We start from the raw sequence: 19,927 nt of genomic DNA, 5'->3' as shown, positions 1-19,927 counted from the left end.
GTGTGGCAGCAGGCCGGCGCTTGATCGCCTTGACAGATCGACGCATTTGGCATCGGCAGTTCAGTTCGTTGTCGGCCTTGGCAAGGTATCCACTATCTCTCCGGCAACCCGGACATCCGGTTGCTCCATTCTCGTCGCGATGACAATTAATTCACCCGCTCATGACAAACATGTCTTTGATTACGTGTTAACCTATCTTTTGTTAGTTTCCTGCAGCTGCAAACCCGCAATGGTGGATATCTGAATTCTGACCACTGCAATGCTACTACCCGCCTCGCTCAATCAGTGAAACTCTGAGACCCAAAGCCAGCAGGAATCTTTTTTGCTGCTACTAGTCATGTGCTTGCGCTTATATGGAAAGAGAGCGCGCGCTAAGTCCAGTCGTTTGTATGCTTATGTGTTTCAGGAGGGTGCTCCCGGGAATGGGCCTTATTCTTCTGGTCGACAGAACTTGCCATCAGTTCGGTCGTCATCTTGGGGCTTCTTGCATAGTTGCATTGGTCCAGCTCCGGCCACGACCGAACGAAGCAAGCAAGCATTAGATATGGAAGAGAATCTTCTGCTCGATCTTATCTTTCTTCGCCAATTGAATTGATTGCGATTGCAAGCACAGCGGGATAACAGATACACTCGCGTCACATTTGCACCTCAGCACCTCTGAAAGTAGGGTGCGCAACAAGAAATGCCACCCACTGAATTGAGCCTGAAAAGCTTGAGCAACTTTCAGAAAACAGTGGGGGAAGCGTCGTTTCAGACACATTCCTCCCATGGTGGCGTGGTCTCTTTCTCCACATCATCCACAGTGCACAACGCTACCTAGCGCATCTCACCTGCACTGCACTGCACCTTTTAGTTGTCTTCGGCCTGCAACAGTATTATTTTGCGCTAGCTTAAGCTATATATCCCGGAGAAACGGACAGCTCTATTTGTTCCTGCGTGCCACTGTAGCGTAGCGCCCCACCTCACCCGTGGTCATTGGTCAGGTCAGGAAGTGGACAATCGTGCTGGTGCTTCCTGATCTGGAAGTGAAATGAGCACCAAACTGCATGCTTCCAGAGATGGAGATGGAGATGGAGTGTGTGCAGGGCACTGCAGGCAGCATTAGTTATGGCTTGTTCTTTCCCCCGTCGTTTCGTTTCTACTCTCTAGGTAGATTCTAGCTACCAGCGGGCTGGGAACAATACAACATTGCATGGTTTTTGGTTACTGGATAGGTTAGGACGGTAGAATGCTGGAGTCGTCACGGGAGATTTTTACCTGTCCGCTCTGTAGGTCGTCGCTAGCATATGCAATGGTGAGTTGTTAGTAGAGGTTGCAACTTACAAGAATCTGTAGAATCCCCGATCTGTTAAGTTATAAACTGCGAGTTGCTGTCAGAACAGTGATTCTGACTGGCACAAGTAGCTGTCCCTGGACCACGGACGGCGTCGTCTCTTCTCGCCTCCGTCCGACACGATCCTCCCCGGCCCTGCTGTTGATCGATGCGATGCGATTGCGAGCTGAGTTGCTGTCAAAATTATTGCAAGAAGGTAGCTGAACCACCGTTGTTGTTCCTGTGACCCCGATCGATCGCAACCGCCTTCACTGTCCGGTGTCCCTGGCACCCTGCCAATACATACCATATCCCGTCCAGGCCGGCCGCGATACGATCCCTCTCTGACTCTGAGACCGAGCCCTCAGCTGCCGCCCCCTGCCGCTGGCCACGGCGCCCTGGCGGCAGGCCACAATGCCACATTACCGCGCGAGCGCAACGAACAAGGACAGCACGGCTCGCCGGCCGCGCGGAGCGCGCAGCCGTTGTTGCACGCTGACATGACGCGCCCCAGGCCCCAGGCCGCTGGCTGCGTTGCGCGCCGCGCCGGACAGCAGCGCATTCCGTGAGCGAGCGAGCGTGGGATAGACAGGCAGCGTTGGCGGCATCTGGACCGCGACGTTGCCCGCAACACAACTCCGGCCCGTGAACCGCGCCTTGTTCGTATCATACGTACCCTGCCCGGCTGTTCGGCTGTCCGGCTCCGGCAATCAATCTAGCGTGATGCTCATTGCAGGCCAGCAGAATCCAGATGCTGCTGCTGCTAGCAGCTCCCGACTCTTGGCTGTGAGCTGTGATGGGCGCGGGTTATACTATTGCAGCCCTGCCCCTTGGTAGACGAGGCATGGCCAAGTGCGTGCCCAAGTGGACGGTGGTGACCATGGCGACTAGTGATCACCGCGGGCGCGTGTCCCTGTCGCCGCCTGGTGGGAGTGGGACGAGGCGCGGCGCGGCGCGGCGCGCGGAACTGGACCCCGGACCGGAACCGGACACGACAACGCCTCGGTTGGGTCCGGCTAGGCTCGGCGGGAAGCATGCGCGCGTGCGTCCGGCGGGACGGGACGGGAGAGAGCCCGCGCTCGTCGGCGTCGGCCACTTCCCCGGCTGGCAGTGGCAGCTGCCGTCGTTGTCCTCCTCACTCGATACTGGATACTCAGTCTAGGAGTTCCTTAAAAGCAAAACCGCATTGAATACAGAGGGGGACAAGGGTAAAAGCAGGGCACAGGGACATGCTCTCTCTGTCTGCGACTGGGATCGGTCCAGTCCAATGAGGCCGGCCGGCACTGCACCGATCAGATCACGTCCTTGGGTGACGTTGCGTCCGTCCCAGTAGCAGTAGCAGTGGCAATGCTTCGGTATGTATCTTGCTCCCAGAAGCAACACTGCAAGTGCAACAGCTAGCAGCTAGCGATGGTCGCTACCACCAACAGTAACAGCATGCAATGCACGCATGGCTGCCTCTACCTGCCTGTGGATATCTACTATATCTACACTACGTATCTAGTCCCTTCCTTACTGGGCCAGGCACCACAGCGGGTGCAGCTCCGAAGTCGCCGCGTGCAGGGCTAGGCTAGCTCCATGGGACGGACGGACACGGCCACGCGCGCGTGTACGCGGCGCCGCCCGCCGACACAAGTCTTGGTTCCCGGGCCGGGAGAGTAGCCAACAGTAGAATACGGTGGCAGCCACTGTTGCCGACGACGACGGATTGGATCTAGTCGGAGTCGGAGCAAGGCACAGGCGATCGATCGAGTCCTCTTATCGCGTTCGCGTCGCGGCGGGCCGGGGTCCGATCGTTCGTTCTCTCCGAGCCATCCAGTAGCCATCGCCCACCGGTGGCGCCGTACGTGTGGAGGTGGATGCGTCCAGTGGCCTGGATGCGTCGTCCATGGTGGCCACCGTACGTGGCATGCCGCATGCGTAGGCCGTCCGGGGCGGGCCGGAACGGGAAGCAACATAATGCAAGCAAGAGTCAAGCGCCCGTACAGTACTGAGGACTTACTGTGTCCGGCCAGGGGTGAGCTGAGGACGTACACGTAGACGTACTGAGGACTTGAGGAGGTCGCGTCGCGTCAGTGTCCAGCCCGCCAAGCCGCCGGAGCTTACTTGCAGGCAACCGTTTTCCCACCCGCCCAAGCGACCTCCCTCCCACTCTCACAGCCCCCAGCCCCGCACGTAGCGCAGGCGCGGCCACGCGCACGCCCTGCCTGCCTGCAGATCGCCCGCGGCGAGCGGGGGTCGCTGTCGCCTAGGGAATATATGCTGACGACGTCCCGCCGGGGGGGCCCGGTTGACTGGCCCATCAATCAATCATTGGCGCTTCCGCTGCGGCTGCCACGGCGGCCTCCCAGTCCCACGTCACTGACGCATGCGCGGCATGCCCCGGCCGGAGCCGGAGCAGCTGCTAGCTTGCCTCTGGATCGCGAGCGCCAGGCCGCCACGGCGCATGCGTGCAGACCCCGGCTAGCTCTAGCTAGCTGCCGTAGGGTCACAGGATCACCGGTTCAGATAAATGAATCGCTCATCACTCATCAGTTTTATCGAGCATCTGCTAGCATTGTTGAACATCTAGTCGTGCCGACCACGAATAAGCGTTGTCCGTCCCCACACACTATGACTAGAGCTAGAAGAAAAAGAGAGAACAGAGCATGCACACACAATACAAGACACCAGCGTTGGTCGAAGTCCTGTCTGTAAGATGATAAATCTGAGCTCTCTTTACTGAGTTGTCGTAGTAGTCTATTTATACAACTCTATCCATCTAGTCCTAGTACAGCGCACATACTGTAACAGTAACTAGATAACATACAGGGTTGACTCTGCGTCGGCCACTGCATGTGCCTATAGTGCTGCAGGTGAGCCGTGCGGCGCCTGCACCTGCAGCGACTACAATATCCCAACAGGGGGCCTTTTCGGCGTCGCCTTCCCTGACTGTGTTCACACAAGGTAGCAGTAGATTATCTAACAATCCTCCCTTAATCCTACTGCCAACCCTTGTAACTCCTCCATGCCGATCATCTCCTTCAGCTCCGTGAGTCAAAGTCGTCCGACCTGCTTGGTGAGAACGTCTGCGAGTTGCCGACCAGTTTCGACGAACCCGATGACGATCTGCCCTCCATCGACACAGTCCCTGAGGAAGTGGAACTTCACGTTGATGTATTTGCTCCGGTCGTGTAGAACCGGATTCTTCGCGGAGCGATGGCGGGTTGGTTGTCTACCATCAGTGCTGGTGGATGAGTTTCCACGTCGGTCAGCTCGCCCAGCAGCCGGCGTAGCCACACAACTTGGTACGTCGCTGTGGCCGCTGCTATGTACTCTGCCTCGCACGTAGATAGCGCCACCACCTTCTATTTCAGTGACAGCTATGAAATTGGGGCCGACCTGAGGAAGACGAGCACGCCAGAGGTGCTCCGTCAGCTGTCGATGTCCCCCATCATGTCTGCATCGCTGAACACAGTGAGCTACATCCTACTCCCGCTGGTCCTTGGGAAAATGATCCCATAATCCACCGTCCCCTTGACGTAGCGCAATAGCCGCTTCACCGTAGCCCAGCGATCCTCTCGGGGATCCTCCATGAAGCGACTGACGTAGCCCACGGCGAACGCAATGTTCGGCTTCGTATGGACTAGATAGCGCAGACCGCCGACGATGCTCCAATAGAGTGTCGTATCCACCTTCGCCGCGGTGCTGGCCTTCGTCAGCTTTAGCCGCTCCTCCATCGGAGTCATTAATGGCTTGCACTCAGTCATGTCGCTCCTTTCCAACCGCTTGGAGGCATACGCGCTCTGACCGAGCGTGAGTTCCTCCTTTTCCTGTCTCACCTCGATGCCGAGGTAGTAGGATAGTGTGCCGAGATCGCTTATTCAAAAACGAGCCGTCATCTCGTACTTGAAGCTGTTGATGTCCTCTGTGCATGCGCCGGTGAAGATCAAGTCATCCACATACACGTCGACAACGAGCTCCTTCTTCCCCTGTCGCCTCGTGTAGAGCGCGTGCTCGGTTGCGCACCTCTAAAACCCAAGCTCGCCCTGCGTGGCGTCAAGCTTCGTGGGGCCTGCCGCAGCCCGTAGAGCGCCTTGCGTAGTCGAAGCACCCTGTGCTCCTCTTCCTTGACGGCGAAACCTAGAGGTTGCCTGACGAAGATCGTTTCCACCAGTTCGCCGTTGAGAAAGGCCAATTTAACGTCCAAGTGATGGACGTGCCAGTCCTTTGCTGCTACCAAGGCAAGTAGCAAACGAACCGACTCCATGCGCGCTACTGGCGCAAAGACCTTCTCGAAGTCTATGCCCTCGCGCTAAACAAAGCCTCAGGCGACGAGGCGCGCCTTGTGCTTGACAATGGCACCAAGCTTGTCCCGCTTGACTTTGTACACCCACTTTAGGCTGATCGAACGGCATCCTGGAGGTGGATCGACGAGCTGCCAAGTCTCGTCTTCCTCGATTGCCTTTATCTCCTCCAGCATCGCTCGTCGTCAGTTTCTGTCCCGCTCGACTAGCGTGAACATGGATGGTTTCTTTGCACTGACTAGTAGTAGCTCTGCGTCATTGAGCAGCCGACCAGCCAGTCCTGAGGGTCCTGTGCCACTGACGATGTCATCCAGCCTACGGAACCGCACCTCCTTGCCTTCGTGGAAGGCATCCACGAACTCAGTGATGTCACTTGAAGGTGAGGCGAACTCGATCGGCATCGATGGAGTTCCCTATTTTTGCCAGAGTGCTCGGTACAGTACCTAAAGTGCTCGGCACCCATGGTTCAGTGCTCGGCACTATGTCTGGACTTCTCGTCATAACTCCTGCAGTGTTCGGCCACATTATAGGAGTGCCCAACCTTAATCTTGGAGTGGTCAGCACCACTATAAGACGTCTTGGCTCTGCCACGGGAGTGCACGACACACTTTCTAGAGTGGTCGCCACCACTGTAGAACCTCCCGGCACCACTCTTGGCATGCTCGACATCCCTCTAGGAGTGCTCGACACTCCTCCAGGAGTGCTCGGCATCCCTCCCAAAGTGTTTGGCACTACCCCAGGAGTGCTCGCCTCCCCCGCCGGAGTGCTCGACACCTCTTCCCCAGTGTCTCCATGATCGTGGATGACCAAGTGCTCGATGACGAAGGTGCTGGTGAAGCAACTAGCTTCCCCCATGCTCGGACTGCTCCAGTCCCAAGCTGCCTCCTCATCGAACACGACGTCGCGCGAGACAAGCACCTTGTCTCTGCGTGGGTCGTAGAGCCGGTACGCCTTGATACCCTCCGCGTAGCCCAGGAACACCATGGGTGTGCTCCTGTCCTCTAGCTTGGTGAGGTTCGGCTTTGTCTTCTTGACGTGACCGATGCAACCGAATGTTCGGAGGAAGAACACGCTCGGTTTGCGCTCATACCAAGCTTCGAACGGCGTCTTGCCCGTTAGGGCTTTGGTCGAAGCACGGTTGAGGATGAACACCATCGTGGTCACCGCCTCCCCCCAGAACCTTGCCGACAAGCCTTTGCCCTTCATCATTGATCGGGCCATGTCGACCACCGTCTGGTTCTGCCTCTCCACCACGCCATTCTGTTGTGGCGATTAGGGCGCGGTGTGGTGTTGCCCCACACCCTGATCCGCGCAGTACGTAGCGAACTCCACCGAAGTGAATTCGCCACCACGATCAGTCCTCAGCACGCGGAGCTTCTTGTCGCTCTCGGCCTCCGCGCGTGTCTTGAACTTCTTAATCGCCGTCGCCGCTTCATCCTTGCTCGTCAGGAGTTGTAGCCACATGTAGTGACTATAGTCATGCACGAGCAGGAGGAAGTACCACCGACCACCGTTTGTAGCAGGTGTTATCGGCCCGTAGAGGTCGCCGTGAATGAGCTCGAGAGCTTCCTTCACTCGATACTTGGCCGCCTTTGGGAAAGGTAGCCTCCTCTGCTTCCCAGCCAGACAGCTATCACACAGCTCACCTCCGTGCTTGATGTGGGGTAGACCTCAGACCATCTTCTTCAGCTGACGAAGCGCGTCGAAGCTGAGATGTCTGAACCGGGCATGCCACATCCATAGTTCCTTGAAGTTCCTTGTCGTCCAGCACACCGACTGCTCTACCTTCAGGTCGAGCAGGTATAACCAGTTCAGGGACCTCTTTACCTTAGCAAGAAGTCACTGCTCTCAGTCCCTAGTCCTAAGGACACCGTCCTTGATTAGTACCTCGCTACCGCGCTCATCCAGCTGACTAATGCTGATGATGCTAGAACGCAGCTGTAGGATGTAATATACATTCATTAGCACGTGGTGCTCCCCGTTCTGGCATATGAAGATAATGGTGCCGCGCCCTTGGATAGCCACCCTTGAGCCGTCACCAAACTTCACCGTACCGGTAACATCACCGTCGAGCTCGGAGAAGGATGCCTTGGAGCCTATCATGTGGTTGCTGGTATCGGAGTCCAGATACCACCACTGCTCCTGGTCGGTTCCCACACATCCGAGGTGAACTTGGGTGCGTGGTTCATCGAGGTTGACGATCTTCAGGGCCTTTCCAGGTCCTTCCACCGTCGTCGCCTCTTCCTTCTCCTCGGCCTTGACGTCGTGCAGTGCACAGAACATCACTATCAGGATAGTGGTCTCATCCTCATCATCAGCTTGCGCTAGATGAGCTTCAGCCTTCTTCTTCTGCATGTGGTTTGGGCACTTCCGTGCCCAATGGCTCATCTTTCCGCAACACCAGCAGGCGTTGGGGTCGACCTGCTTATTCTCTAAAAAAGCCTTGCCGCAGCACTTGCCATTGCCACCGTGGCTGGAGGAGGCTGCCTTCCCGGAGTTCCTCTAAGCAGCCCACTCCTCTTCCGCCAGTAGGAGTTTCCCGCTGTCCTTTATTGCTGTCGCCTGCTCTAGGTGCTCGTCCACCGCCCGCAGACGGCCTGTCACATCCTCAATGGTGAGGGTGGACAAGTCCAACATCGTCTCTATGGAGAGAGCGATCTGGATATACTTTACCGGCACGGAGTGGAGGTACTTGGAGACCGCCTCCTCTTTGTCGATGGTGATACCGTGGCTCTTCAGCTTGCTGATGAGCGTCTGCAGGTGGAGGGAGAAGTCCTCCATCGTTTCACCATCCTTGAACTTAAGGTTGGCGTACTCCTGCTTCAGAAGCTGGGCGTCGCCTTCTTTGCGCGGTCAGAACCGACGTGCATCACCGCAATAGCCTCCCACGCCTCCTTAGTAGAGCTCTTCGTTCCCAACGGCTTCCTGTACTCCACCAGTACAGCAGCGAGGATAGCCTCTAGCGCTGACATATCATCTTCTTCATTGTCGGTGCCCTTATCAATAGTATTTTAGAGCCGTCGGGCTCTGAGCTTGACCTTCATGGTCGTCGACCACTCTCCATAGTTGGTGCGAGTCAGCGTCGGGCAACTGGTGCCGCTGACCTCCCGCACCGTGCGAACAATGACCTCCGGTCGTGGTTGGGTAGCCACAACAGTACCACTGCTGTCGCCCATCTCCGAACTGCCCGTCATCGCCAGCGGTTAGTCTAGCGACGGCGCTTGTACGGCTCCGATACCACTTGTTGGCCCACAGGATCATCGGCTCAGGTGAGTGAACCACTCACCGGTGTTGCTGAGCACCCGTTAGTGTTGCCGAGCACCCACTAGCCGTGCCGACCATAAACAAGCGTTGTCCGTCCCCACACACTATGGCTAGAGCTAGAAGAAGAAGAGAGAACAGAGCATGCACACACAATACAAGACACCAGCGTTGGTCGAAGCCCTGTCTGTGAGATGGTTAATCTGAGCTCTCTTTACTGAGTTGTCGTGGTAGTCTATTTATATAACTCTATCCATCTAGTCCTAGTATAGCGTACATGCTCTAACAGTAACTAGATAACATACAGGGCTGACTCTGCTCCGGCACTGCATGTGCCTACAGTGGGTCCGTTCGGCTTGCTGAAACTTGGCTGAAACTGGCTGAAAACACTGTTCTGGCTGAATTGTTGTGAGAGAAAAATACTGTTTCGGCTGAAAAAACAAGCCGAACAAGCCAGTTTCTAGTTAAGCCGAACGGGGCCAGTGCTGCAGGTGAGCTGTGCGGCGCTGCACCTGCAGCGGCTACAGTATCACAGCAGGGGGACTTTTCGACGTGGCCTTCCCTTGCTGTGTTCACACAAGATAGCAGTAGATTATCTAACAGCTGCCACGGTGTGTGTGTGTGTATATATATATATATATATATATGGCTACAAAATAACTTATTCTGTAGCCACTTTGAGTTACGATAATTACTATGTTAATTTACGAGATTATAGTAACTCCATACTAAGTGGTTTACTATAACGTTATGGTAAATATCTCCATGTGTTATAGTAACCCAACTATCGTAAATATGTATTGACACTATCGTAAATTAGTATATAAAATTATCGTAAATGGAGGTGGCTACGAAATAACTTATTTTGTAGCTGGCTACTGAATATACTATATATATATATATATATATATATATATATATATACACACACACTAGTATAGTATAGCATCAAAGCAAATTAAGCTAATCTGCTCCGACCCTTGTTCAGTACACCATGGCATGCAGATCGAGTTTGCTTGCTTGTTTTTCCATATATTAATGATCCATCAACTAGCCAAAACTTGCGTAGGCTGATCCGGGCCATGTTTAGATTGCAAAAAATTTTAACCCGATAAATAGTAGCACTTTCGTCTTATTTGGTAAATATTGTCCAATCATGGACCAACTAAGCTCAAAAGATTCATCTCGTGATTTCCAACTAAACTGTGTAATTAGTTATTTTTTTTACTTACATTTAATGCTCCATGCAAGCGGTTAAAAATTGATGTGATGGAGAGAGAGTGAAAAAACTTAGAATTTGGAGGTGATCTAAACAAGGCCCCGTTGAAAATGACCACACGCCTACTGGTACAGGGAGCTAGCTAGTGCTGCCTCTATGCAGTAGTATGCACGAGCCTGATTTCTGTATATGTATGATATGGGGAACAGATCGAGCCCACTCGCGGAAATGCATGCCTCATGTGTTCATCTATATCCAGCAGCTACATATATATACATGCACCTGCGAGTCGCACCCAGAGCTTGTGTGTGTACTTAGCTTCAGCTGGATCATCATACATATATATCGCGAGCAACAGAACAGTGGACACAGTCGAGAAGGTCTTCTTTCGCACAGGGAATGGCATGATTAACAGAGATCAAGTAGCCTGCTTGTAGGGAATAATGTTAGTAGACGGATGCTTTAGCTACTACCTTCAATTCATCACCAACTCCACACTGTCGCTGTCTCTGTATCACTGTGTGATACAGTAATGGATCTATGCATACAGTAGGTCAGTAGCTTCCTTTGCAAATACACCACCTAATTAAGATCAAAATGGAAATAATCGGCCTATTCGCTGGTTGATTTCTAGACTGATAAGCCCGGCTGGTACTGATTTGTTGTGAAAGAAAAACACTGTTGGTTGCTGATAAGTCCTGGCTGAAACCAACAAGCGAACATGCTGAATATATAAATGGACAGATGAGAGATGACATGGCTACAAGCAGTTACAAGCCAGTAATGTCATAGCGAGAAGCAAAAGCACAAACTAAGGCAGACTGATAACATACACCCGGCGGCCATGCAGCTAGCTAGTAGTTTGCTCTTGCATGCACTTCACTTTACTGGTAACATACAAACAACACCATCCTTTCTCATGCTACCTGTTATATATATAATGGTGACATGGTTTTTTTATGATCAGTCAATGCTCTGATGGAATGTTAGTTAATTCAGATTGCCTCACATATTATACTAGTGAAATGAGTAGGATACAACCGAGGGTTTTTTTTGGGGCTGCTCTTTTGGTTCCAGTCGCTTTGTTAGGATTGAAAAAGGCACTGTGTAGGGTCTGAGTAGTAGGAAAGCATAGGTGGAGGGGGAATGGAGTATGGAGCCGTCACTCTTCCTATAAACAACAGGAGAAAAAATCTCTCTGGAATTAGGAACGGAAAATGCCACATGCCATCTCCCCATTATTGTCGTGTCCCCAGCTGCATTCTTCTTTTGCATGAAAGGGATAAGAGGCAGCAGTTCCATTTAAGAAGCCTGATTAATTGTAGGGTATATTTATTACATACACTCAGCTCATCCTCTAATGCTCTCATTCAAGTGCAATTACCCTGTCACAATTGAAATAAATCACATTCACAACCATGGGGCATGGGTTGGTCATTGCCTGCTACAGGATGCAAGTCACTAGCAGGTTTGGTTTCCAGCGGCCAGCGCCCATACACGGCAAGAATTCTGCCAACCTTTGGATATCAGCCTGTTCGGGAGGCCGTAAACGATCGTGGATTATTTACTGCTGGCTGGTTTGGTGTGAGAGAAAAACACTGTTCTCAACTGGAAATTTACGATCGTTTACGAACAAGCGAACAGGATGGATCGATGAGGCGTTCAAGCCTGCCTGGATGCCTGGTAGCCTGATCCATGCTGTGACCTTGCAGGAACAAGCAACCGGCATATTCTTCTGGCGGCCTGACACCTTGGATCATGGGCAACGAGCAGCATACAGTACTACATGCATGCATGAATCTGATCGCAGGCACGTACTACCTGCAACTGCAATGCAACACACTGTTCTTAAAGAGAGGCCTGCGCATTTCTCCACTCGAATGAAATGTTGGTGCCTCATCAGACCAGATATATTTCTCTCCTGCACTTGATGGCGTGGTGCCCATGACCATTCTTTGGGTGATGGAACACACATGCATGCAGCTGCAGCATGGCCATGTATGTACGTATGGAGACGTAGTACTACTTTGCATCGACCAGATTCTTCTCCTTTCTCAACCACACACCTTTCTTTAATTTATTGGAGAAGATTTTGTTGTTTCTGGTGACCCCTGCTGCTAGCTAAGCTAGCTAGGACTTGTTTGTTTATGCTATGCGTGCACATGCTGCTGCACATTTCATTCATCATTCCCGTTTGCATCATCGGAATCCTGAAATTTTCAGCAATCGGCACAACAACACAGATGGAGAGCTCATCTCGCTACTGTACCACGATATATACCCTTGTTTGCTATGTATATTTATTTCTCTGCCTTTTAATTTCTCTCCTGCCTTCTTGGACAAAGATCGAGAGATGTCGTTAACAATGGATGGATCGGATCGGAGACGACGTCGACCGGGGCATAGCACAGCCGGTTGATCTTCAGAGCTATCGATGAATCATCGCAGATCGATTGATGGAATGCCTGATGATGCATGGACCAGCAGCAGACAGCTACCGTTAATGAGCTAGCTTTACAATTGCTTCCGATCCTCTCCATCCCAGCTAGCCCAGCAGATCCGGCAGAGGTATCGCTGTCTGGAGTGATTGTTTGGGATTGGACACCTTATTAGCTTCCAGAGCTGTGGCTATACAATATGCAATCAGGATTCAGCTATAGCTAACTAGCGCTGCACTATACTAAATCTTTTTTATGCTATATGTATTTGTCATTCCATCAATCAATGCTTCTTGGATAGCTTATGTGTGTTAATAATCGCCCGGCATGATTAATTCCGACGTTTGTTCCTCTGATCCAATGATAAGCTCTTTTAAATTCCCTTTTCCCTGCCTTGTACCGGTGTTGCATGACGTGATCACCTGGTCTATCCGAGCGAGTTAGTTAGTTATCCCAATTCCAACCGCCATTGAATGGAAACTCCAGCCAGCTTACCCTTTTACTATTCCTGAATCAAGTTTAACTACCACATACGTGTATACTACTACTTGCAACTAGCGAGCTTTAGGCCCTGTTTAGTTCCCAAAAAATTTCACCCCAAAGTATCACATCGAATCTTGCGGCACATGCATGGAGTACTAAATGTAGACGAAAAAAAACTAATTGCACAGTTGGGTGAGAAATCGCGAGACGAAACTTTCAAACCTAATTAGTCTATAATTAGACACTAATTGCCAAATACAAACGAAAGTGCTACAGTAGCTAAAACCAAAAAATTTCGCCATCTAAACGCGCCCTTAACTAACAACCGTAACTTGAACAGGATATGCATGTTTATTATGCTGATTAATATCCTAATGCAGTACCCTACCAACTTGCATCACCGACCCTTGCCTACTTAATTCCGATACTCCGGCTTGATTTGTACTTGGATGGCCAGTACATGCATATATGTATATGTGCATATATCAACTTGCAGGTAGGTAGCTTCAACTGAATTCTTTCCCTTGCTGCCGGAATTGGATATTTATCTGCACAGATAGATGGCCGGAATTGAGCGAGTACTGCAAATTAATTAACCTTTCTCGAGGGGATCGGACGATGTTAAGCTCCAACAACCATATATATATGTACGTCTGGCTGTATGTATGCATGTACTCGGGTCGTACTATGATGAACACTGATCACTGGGACACGTACTGTACGTGATCGCCCTTCCTTGTATTCTGACGGATATGTCGGGTGCCACTGTTGTGGGATAGCAACATGCAACGGCAAAGCAAGCTGCCCTAAATCCTCTCCGATCCTTTATTTGTACTGCACCGTACCCGCTGCATTGATGATGGCGCTTCAATTCCGCGTGCAATTAATCCAACTGCTGGCCGGCGTGATGGATCGACTAGCAGGAAGAACCAAGAACACACATGTGCTAACACGCCGGCGAGAGAAATGCGAACTTTCTGTTATTAGGGGATCGCCAGTGCAAACTTTATCAGATTTTTGTTGAATTTGAATTTTTCAAATTGGAATTACACATTAGCTTATGGAGCAAGAGCTAGCCAAGAGGATATCTCCATCGGTAGTACGTACATTCTGAATTATTGCTGCTGCTGCTGACAGCATGCATATTGCTACTTGCAACAAGCTAGCTAGCGAGGTTCCTTTGTTCATGCGCCCTCTTAGAGGTTATACATTCCAATTAATCATCTTCTCGATCCATCGATCGTTTCCCATATATACTCTTTGAAGTAGAAGGAAATTCCTCCTGGTAGCTAGGATTGTTTTATTTATTTAATTTGTCTTTCCTATCCTTTTCATCGCCCGTTTGAACATGCGTCCAAAACCGCAGTATAATCGGTAGACGCCAAGTCCGTAGATCTTTAATTCCGGTATATTCAGTCAGTCAGACTATCTTGAAAAGAACAAGAGTATAGATATGTACGTGGAGAGAGAGGATCACAGACGGGGAGCTAGACGAATATCCAAACACACGCGAGTAGAAATGACAGTGACCAGCAGCTGGACCTCATCATATCTTTTATTAATACTCAGTAATATATATAATCTAGTACAAAGATGATTTGCTTAAGTTACACTTCTAGTAATTGACCGGCTAACTGTAATACCGTGTGATTTAAATCTATCCTCCCAAAATAAGTAACTTCAACCGCATCTTGATATTTTTGTTGGCTTTGCATAATTACCATAATTTAATTTGTGTTGCCAGCATTTTAGGGTGTATCATTTAGTATAGCTTCTCTCCCAGCTTCACAAATATGTTTTCAGCTTCTCCTAATACCAAACAGGTTTGTATGAAACAACTTCTCACTAGAAGCTGATTTTTAGCTCCTCTCACATTCACAGTTCTCTAGGTGAAGTTGGATGGAGTTAAAAATACTAGCTTCTCCTAGCTTTCTCTCTGCTATTTTTTCTGAGAAGTTGTTTTACCAAACATTTATAAAACTGATTCAGCTCTACTGGTAAAACTGCTTTTAGAGCTACAACCAACAAAGGCTGATTTAATAGTGAAGTTGAGTTATACCAAATAGCCCCTTAGTTTAGTAACATAGTATCTCTCCGAGTGAATCTAACAAGCACACTTACTGCTAAGCAGATTCAAGTATTTAACTGATAGGAAGCCAGAGCATCATCCAACTCCGATCGTACGTTGCAGGGCATATGCCTCCATGTGCATTCACTGTTAGATATACACACATAATGTACACATACCCCCATGTATATCTAACAACGATGTATTTGGGCCATATGCTACTATAGAAAAGCTTTGTAGAGGCAGCTGGGATGTCTCTATAGAGGTTGCGGCCTGGCCGCCTCTAGAAATCAGATCTCTAGGGACCTCTATAAATTGATTTGTAGATGCGGCTATATTTCAAGCCACCTCTATGAATCATTGCTCAAAAATCACAAATTTAGACAAAAAAATAGCAAAAAAATCTCAAAGAGACCCCACCAGTAAGTCACAAAGTCACAACTTTTTGCGTGCTTCTCGGTCGTGGGGGCTTAACCACTCCACCTATAAAGACACATGTGTCCAATTGGGATATCTCTCCTCCTCATTTTATCTTCATCCAATTTTGAAATGAGTATTTGGGATCCTAAACGAATTTAAATAAAAAAGTTGTCAACTACAAAAGCTCCATAACTTTTCGAGATCAACAACTTTGGTTTTGGTTGTTTCTCCATCCGTGGTCATTTTTCCATCCGAGGTGGTTTAAAATTTGGAATTTTAAATGTGAGAAATTCAAATATAATTTTTCTCGCATAGATGATTTTAGATGAAAAATTATCAACTACAAAGTTGCATAACTCTTCGAGGTCTATAAATTTTGCTTTATCTTTTCTCTATCCAAGGTCGTTTATTTTTTTTTACTGTGCAACTTGTATTTTTAGAGGCGGCTCTCTTTCTAGAAACGACTGGAAATAGAGCTGCCTCTGTAAGCCGAGTTCTAGAGGCGGCTGAAAATAGAGCCGTCTCTATAAATCGATTTTTAGAGAGCCTCCTTTAAAAAAATGATTTGTAGAGATGGCTAAAAATAGAGCTGTCTCTATAAATATATTTATGGAGATAGTTGGGTTCACACGTCACTGTAGAGGCGTCTGAAGATTGAACCGTCTCTATAAAAAAAAGTTTCTGTTAGTAAAAATTAATTTTGTAGTAGCGATATGCCCTTGAGGATTAGCAACCATGTTTGCATGATGGGAGATTGAGAGTAGCCAGATGGGGAGGATCAGCAATCATGTATGCCAAATGTGTTCTCTAGTGACAGTGCAATATATGCTGCCGTTGGCTGCACATCCTATCTATCATCGTGTGCACATCAAGTGGTGGGGGACTGGGGGCGGCAGCTAGTTTCTCTTTCTCCAGCCAACAACAAGTTTCTTGCGAGCCTGGGTCTCCTCCTCTCCTCCCCTCGATCGGTCCCTTCTCTTCTAGAGCTCCACCACTTCTTCCTCCTCCTTCCCCGCCCACCTATCGGCTGTCGTTCGAGTTCTTGCTGCGCAAGCATCCCATCGGCGAATGCGACAGGCGCGCACGCACGCACGCGTCCCCTCCCCTCCCCTCTTCTCCTCTCCCTCCCCATCTCCGGCCCCGCCGCCCCCTGCGTCCGGCGCGCGGCGACAGCGACGTCAATCAAGGAACAACAGTGCGCGCGTCTGATCTCTCTCCTCCCTCTCCGCCGTATATAGCTGTAGACCGATATGATGGAACTATGTAGCTCTCGCCGTCGACCCCGGCGGCGTGGTCTTCTCCCTTATTAGCTTCTCATCCTGCATCGTACGTACACATCGGTCGATCACTCGATCCGAGAGATCACACCGACGGCGTATGTCGGCCGATCGAACTAGCTAGCGGGTAGCCATAGGTACCAAGCTATTGATCGCTAGCTTCACGCCGGGCCTCCTCTCTTCTCCGTCCTCAATCTCGGCCCCTGGCCCGGCCCGGCCCTGTAGTACTAGACCAGTACCAGTACCACTCTCGGATCTCCGTCGTCCGGCCCTTTGATGTTGCTTGCTTCCCTACACTTCTTGTTTATTTCTTTCTCTTCCTCTCTATATATCTAATAGCTAGCAACATATAATGATTAAATAGTCCCGGCACCAAGCTATATATACTCCCATCCTTCCTACCAGCCAGAGGCCACACAAACTCATCCGGCTACAGCAAGCAAGCAAGCAACCATAGCAGTAGTAGATGTGTGCAGCGCAGCCAATTCTTTCTTACTCCTCATCTGTCCCCTCTCTCTTATCACTCTCCTCCTCTCTTCAGATCGACGTGCTGCAGCCTGCATATATAGGCTGATTTGTCTCATTCATATAGTTCGTCGTTCTTCCAGCTCCATACATAAAGATTACTGTGCAGATATAGACAAGTTAGCTAGGAGGAGAACGAAGCTAGCCATGGGGCTGAGGGACATCGAGCTGACGCTGCCGCCGGGGTTCCGGTTCTACCCCAGCGACGAGGAGCTGGTGTGCCACTACCTGCACGGCAAGGTGGCCAACGAGCGGCTCGCCGGCGCCGGCGCCGCCATGGTGGAGGTGGATCTGCACACCCACGAGCCGTGGGAGCTCCCTGGTACGTACTTGGTAATTTATTGGTTAATTTAGTTAGTCCCTCTCTCCCTCTCTAGCAAGCAAGCTGCTGCTGCCTTCTGCTGGGTTGGCTAATTTTAACTCGATTCCGTGTCATGGAATGAGTAATTACTCACGCAACCTCGGTTTATTGGTTCAGACATACATGTTTGTTTTGTTCTTGTTTGTTTATTAGTTATTGGAAGAAGATGCTGCTCATGCATGATCATATCAATTCTTCACGCATATTTATGATCGTCTCTGAGACAGACGTAGCAGTTAGCTTACGTTAATCTCATCCCAACAGTGTTTCTTACTTCTAATACAAGTCTTCATCCTAGCTAGTTTCAACTTCGATAATCTAGAGGGGGGCTAATAGCCTAATACGACTAATATTGGATTCAGTCATTGGATCCACGTGTTCAATTCGAGGGTAAATCAACAGGGAATGCTAAAATTGTCATGTGTACGTGTGATTGTTTCTTAGCTTTGAGGAAAAGAGAAGCTAGGAAGAAACGGCTGCTGCTTCTAATCCCTACCAGCATTTTCCCCCTTTCCATATACTTCACCCCTCTCTAATTTGGTTTGCATCTCATCAAAATTACAAATTAATTTCCAGCCCCTCTTAAGCTAAGTTCACAACCGATAAATTGCTCTATATATTTGAATTTGAAGTTGTTTTTACTGATGAATCCATGCAATTATATTGCAGACGTTGCGAAGCTGAGCACGAACGAGTGGTACTTCTTCAGCTTCCGCGACCGCAAGTACGCGACGGGGCTGCGCACCAACCGCGCCACCAAATCCGGCTACTGGAAGGCCACCGGCAAGGACCGCGTCATCCACAACCCCAGGGGCGCCGTCGCCGGCCACCACCGCGCCATCGTCGGCATGCGCAAGACCCTCGTCTTCTACCGCGGCCGCGCCCCCAACGGCATCAAGACCAGCTGGGTGATGCATGAATTCCGGATGGAGAATCCCCACACCCCGCCCAAGGAGGACTGGGTTCTGTGCAGGGTTTTCTACAAGAAGAAGGCCGACGCCATGGACTACGCCATGGCCGACAGCGAGCAAGACGTCGGCATGCATATGCCTCGTGGCGGCGGCGGCGACGGTGCTGACCCGAGCAGCTACTCGCCTCCTCCGTTCCCCGCGCTCGGCAGCAGCCACTTCCACCACCATCTGACACCGCTGGGAGACCACCACGGCACGGCCGCTGGCAGCGGCTCCCTCAACGACTTCCCCGGCTTGGCGCTGCTGCAGCAGCACAACGGCATGTTCGACCCCCACGTCGTGCAGCCTCACCTTCACGACAGCGTCGTCCTTGCTGGGCCGGCTGCTGCCGCGGCGGCGCCGGGGTCAAGAGACGGCGGCGACCAGTGTGGCAGCGGCGTGCTCATGGACCTAGGACTCGACGAGCACTACACCTACAACAGCTACAACAGCCTGCTGCAGATGTGAAAGTATATGGATATATCATTAGTGCTGCAAGCTACCTTGCGTTACGTTGCTAATGACCATGCAGCTTCGATCTCGTCATCTGATTTTATTATTCGTTCGTGATCTCTCTCTGCGCAGATCAATTCTGTTTGTGCTTGACTGCTTGTGCATGTGTGCTGCACTCGTACGTGTAGTTAATCTACATATCAGTAGTGCTGTCAATTTGTGTAGTGTTCGATTTAAATTTGCTGGATTGATCATTAGGATGTGGTTGAGGTGCTGTGACTAATGTACATCTATGTATTTGTGGATCAGTTTCTGTTGCTGGGGAGCTGAAAGTTTGGAACCTTTTTGTTGTTGTTTTTACATATCTCAGTATATACATGTTATTGTTACCTGTTGTAATCATATATATCATTCAGAATTAACACTGTATATACTACTTTCTCCATTATTACTAACTATAAGTCCTCTCCAAATTCTTGTCAATCAAACATGCATGTTTAGCTTTGACAATACAATCAAATATAAAAAGTTTGGTATATATGTAAAGATCGTTGTTACTACGAATATATAGATATATACAAAGGGCATGCAAGCGAAGGTTATTCTCTCCCCATGCCGATGTGTCCTGATAATAATTAATTAAACGACGACCTATATTTGTTTTCATAGGGGCATGCAGTATATAGTTACCATACATGTGATCAGCCACCTTGCATCTGTCATCTAGTAACAGTTTGAGACGACAGTGACAAGTGACGACGATGCCTAAAAAAAAGTAACTGTCTTGTAAGATACCAGCTAGTACACTTTTCTGTTTTGCACGCACGCGTCGTCCACGCGTGAATGAATGATTGATGTCACCATGCGTAAAAAT

At 50.1% G+C, this 19,927-nt stretch overlaps 1 protein-coding gene across 1 annotated transcript; it reads left to right on the top strand.

Annotated features, from left to right (window-relative positions):
- The first annotated feature begins 17,303 nt into the window (after nt 1–17,303).
- LOC136475150 (NAC domain-containing protein 92-like) lies at nt 17,304–19,488 on the top strand. The gene is made up of 2 exons (XM_066472705.1): nt 17,304–17,611; nt 18,320–19,488. The coding sequence occupies exons 1-2, from the start codon at nt 17,437–17,439 to the stop codon at nt 19,066–19,068; spliced, it is 924 nt and encodes a 307-aa protein (XP_066328802.1). The 5' UTR covers nt 17,304–17,436; the 3' UTR covers nt 19,069–19,488.
- Nucleotides 19,489–19,927: the final 439 nt, after the last annotated feature.

Source organism: Miscanthus floridulus, chromosome 8, assembly GCF_019320115.1.
Source record: "Miscanthus floridulus cultivar M001 chromosome 8, ASM1932011v1, whole genome shotgun sequence".
NCBI lineage: Eukaryota > Viridiplantae > Streptophyta > Magnoliopsida > Poales > Poaceae > Miscanthus > Miscanthus floridulus.
Note: the sequence above shows the minus strand (reverse complement) of the source record. Positions and strands in the feature narration are given on the sequence as shown.

Bases quoted from the DNA above. Each gene is read 5' to 3' on its own strand.
- LOC136475150 (XM_066472705.1), top strand. From the start codon at position 17,437: ATGGGGCTGAGGGACATCGAGCTGACGCTGCCGCCGGGGTTCCGGTTC. The intron at 17,612-18,319 runs GTACGTACTTGG...ATTATATTGCAG, and splicing joins CGAGCCGTGGGAGCTCCCTG to ACGTTGCGAAGCTGAGCACG.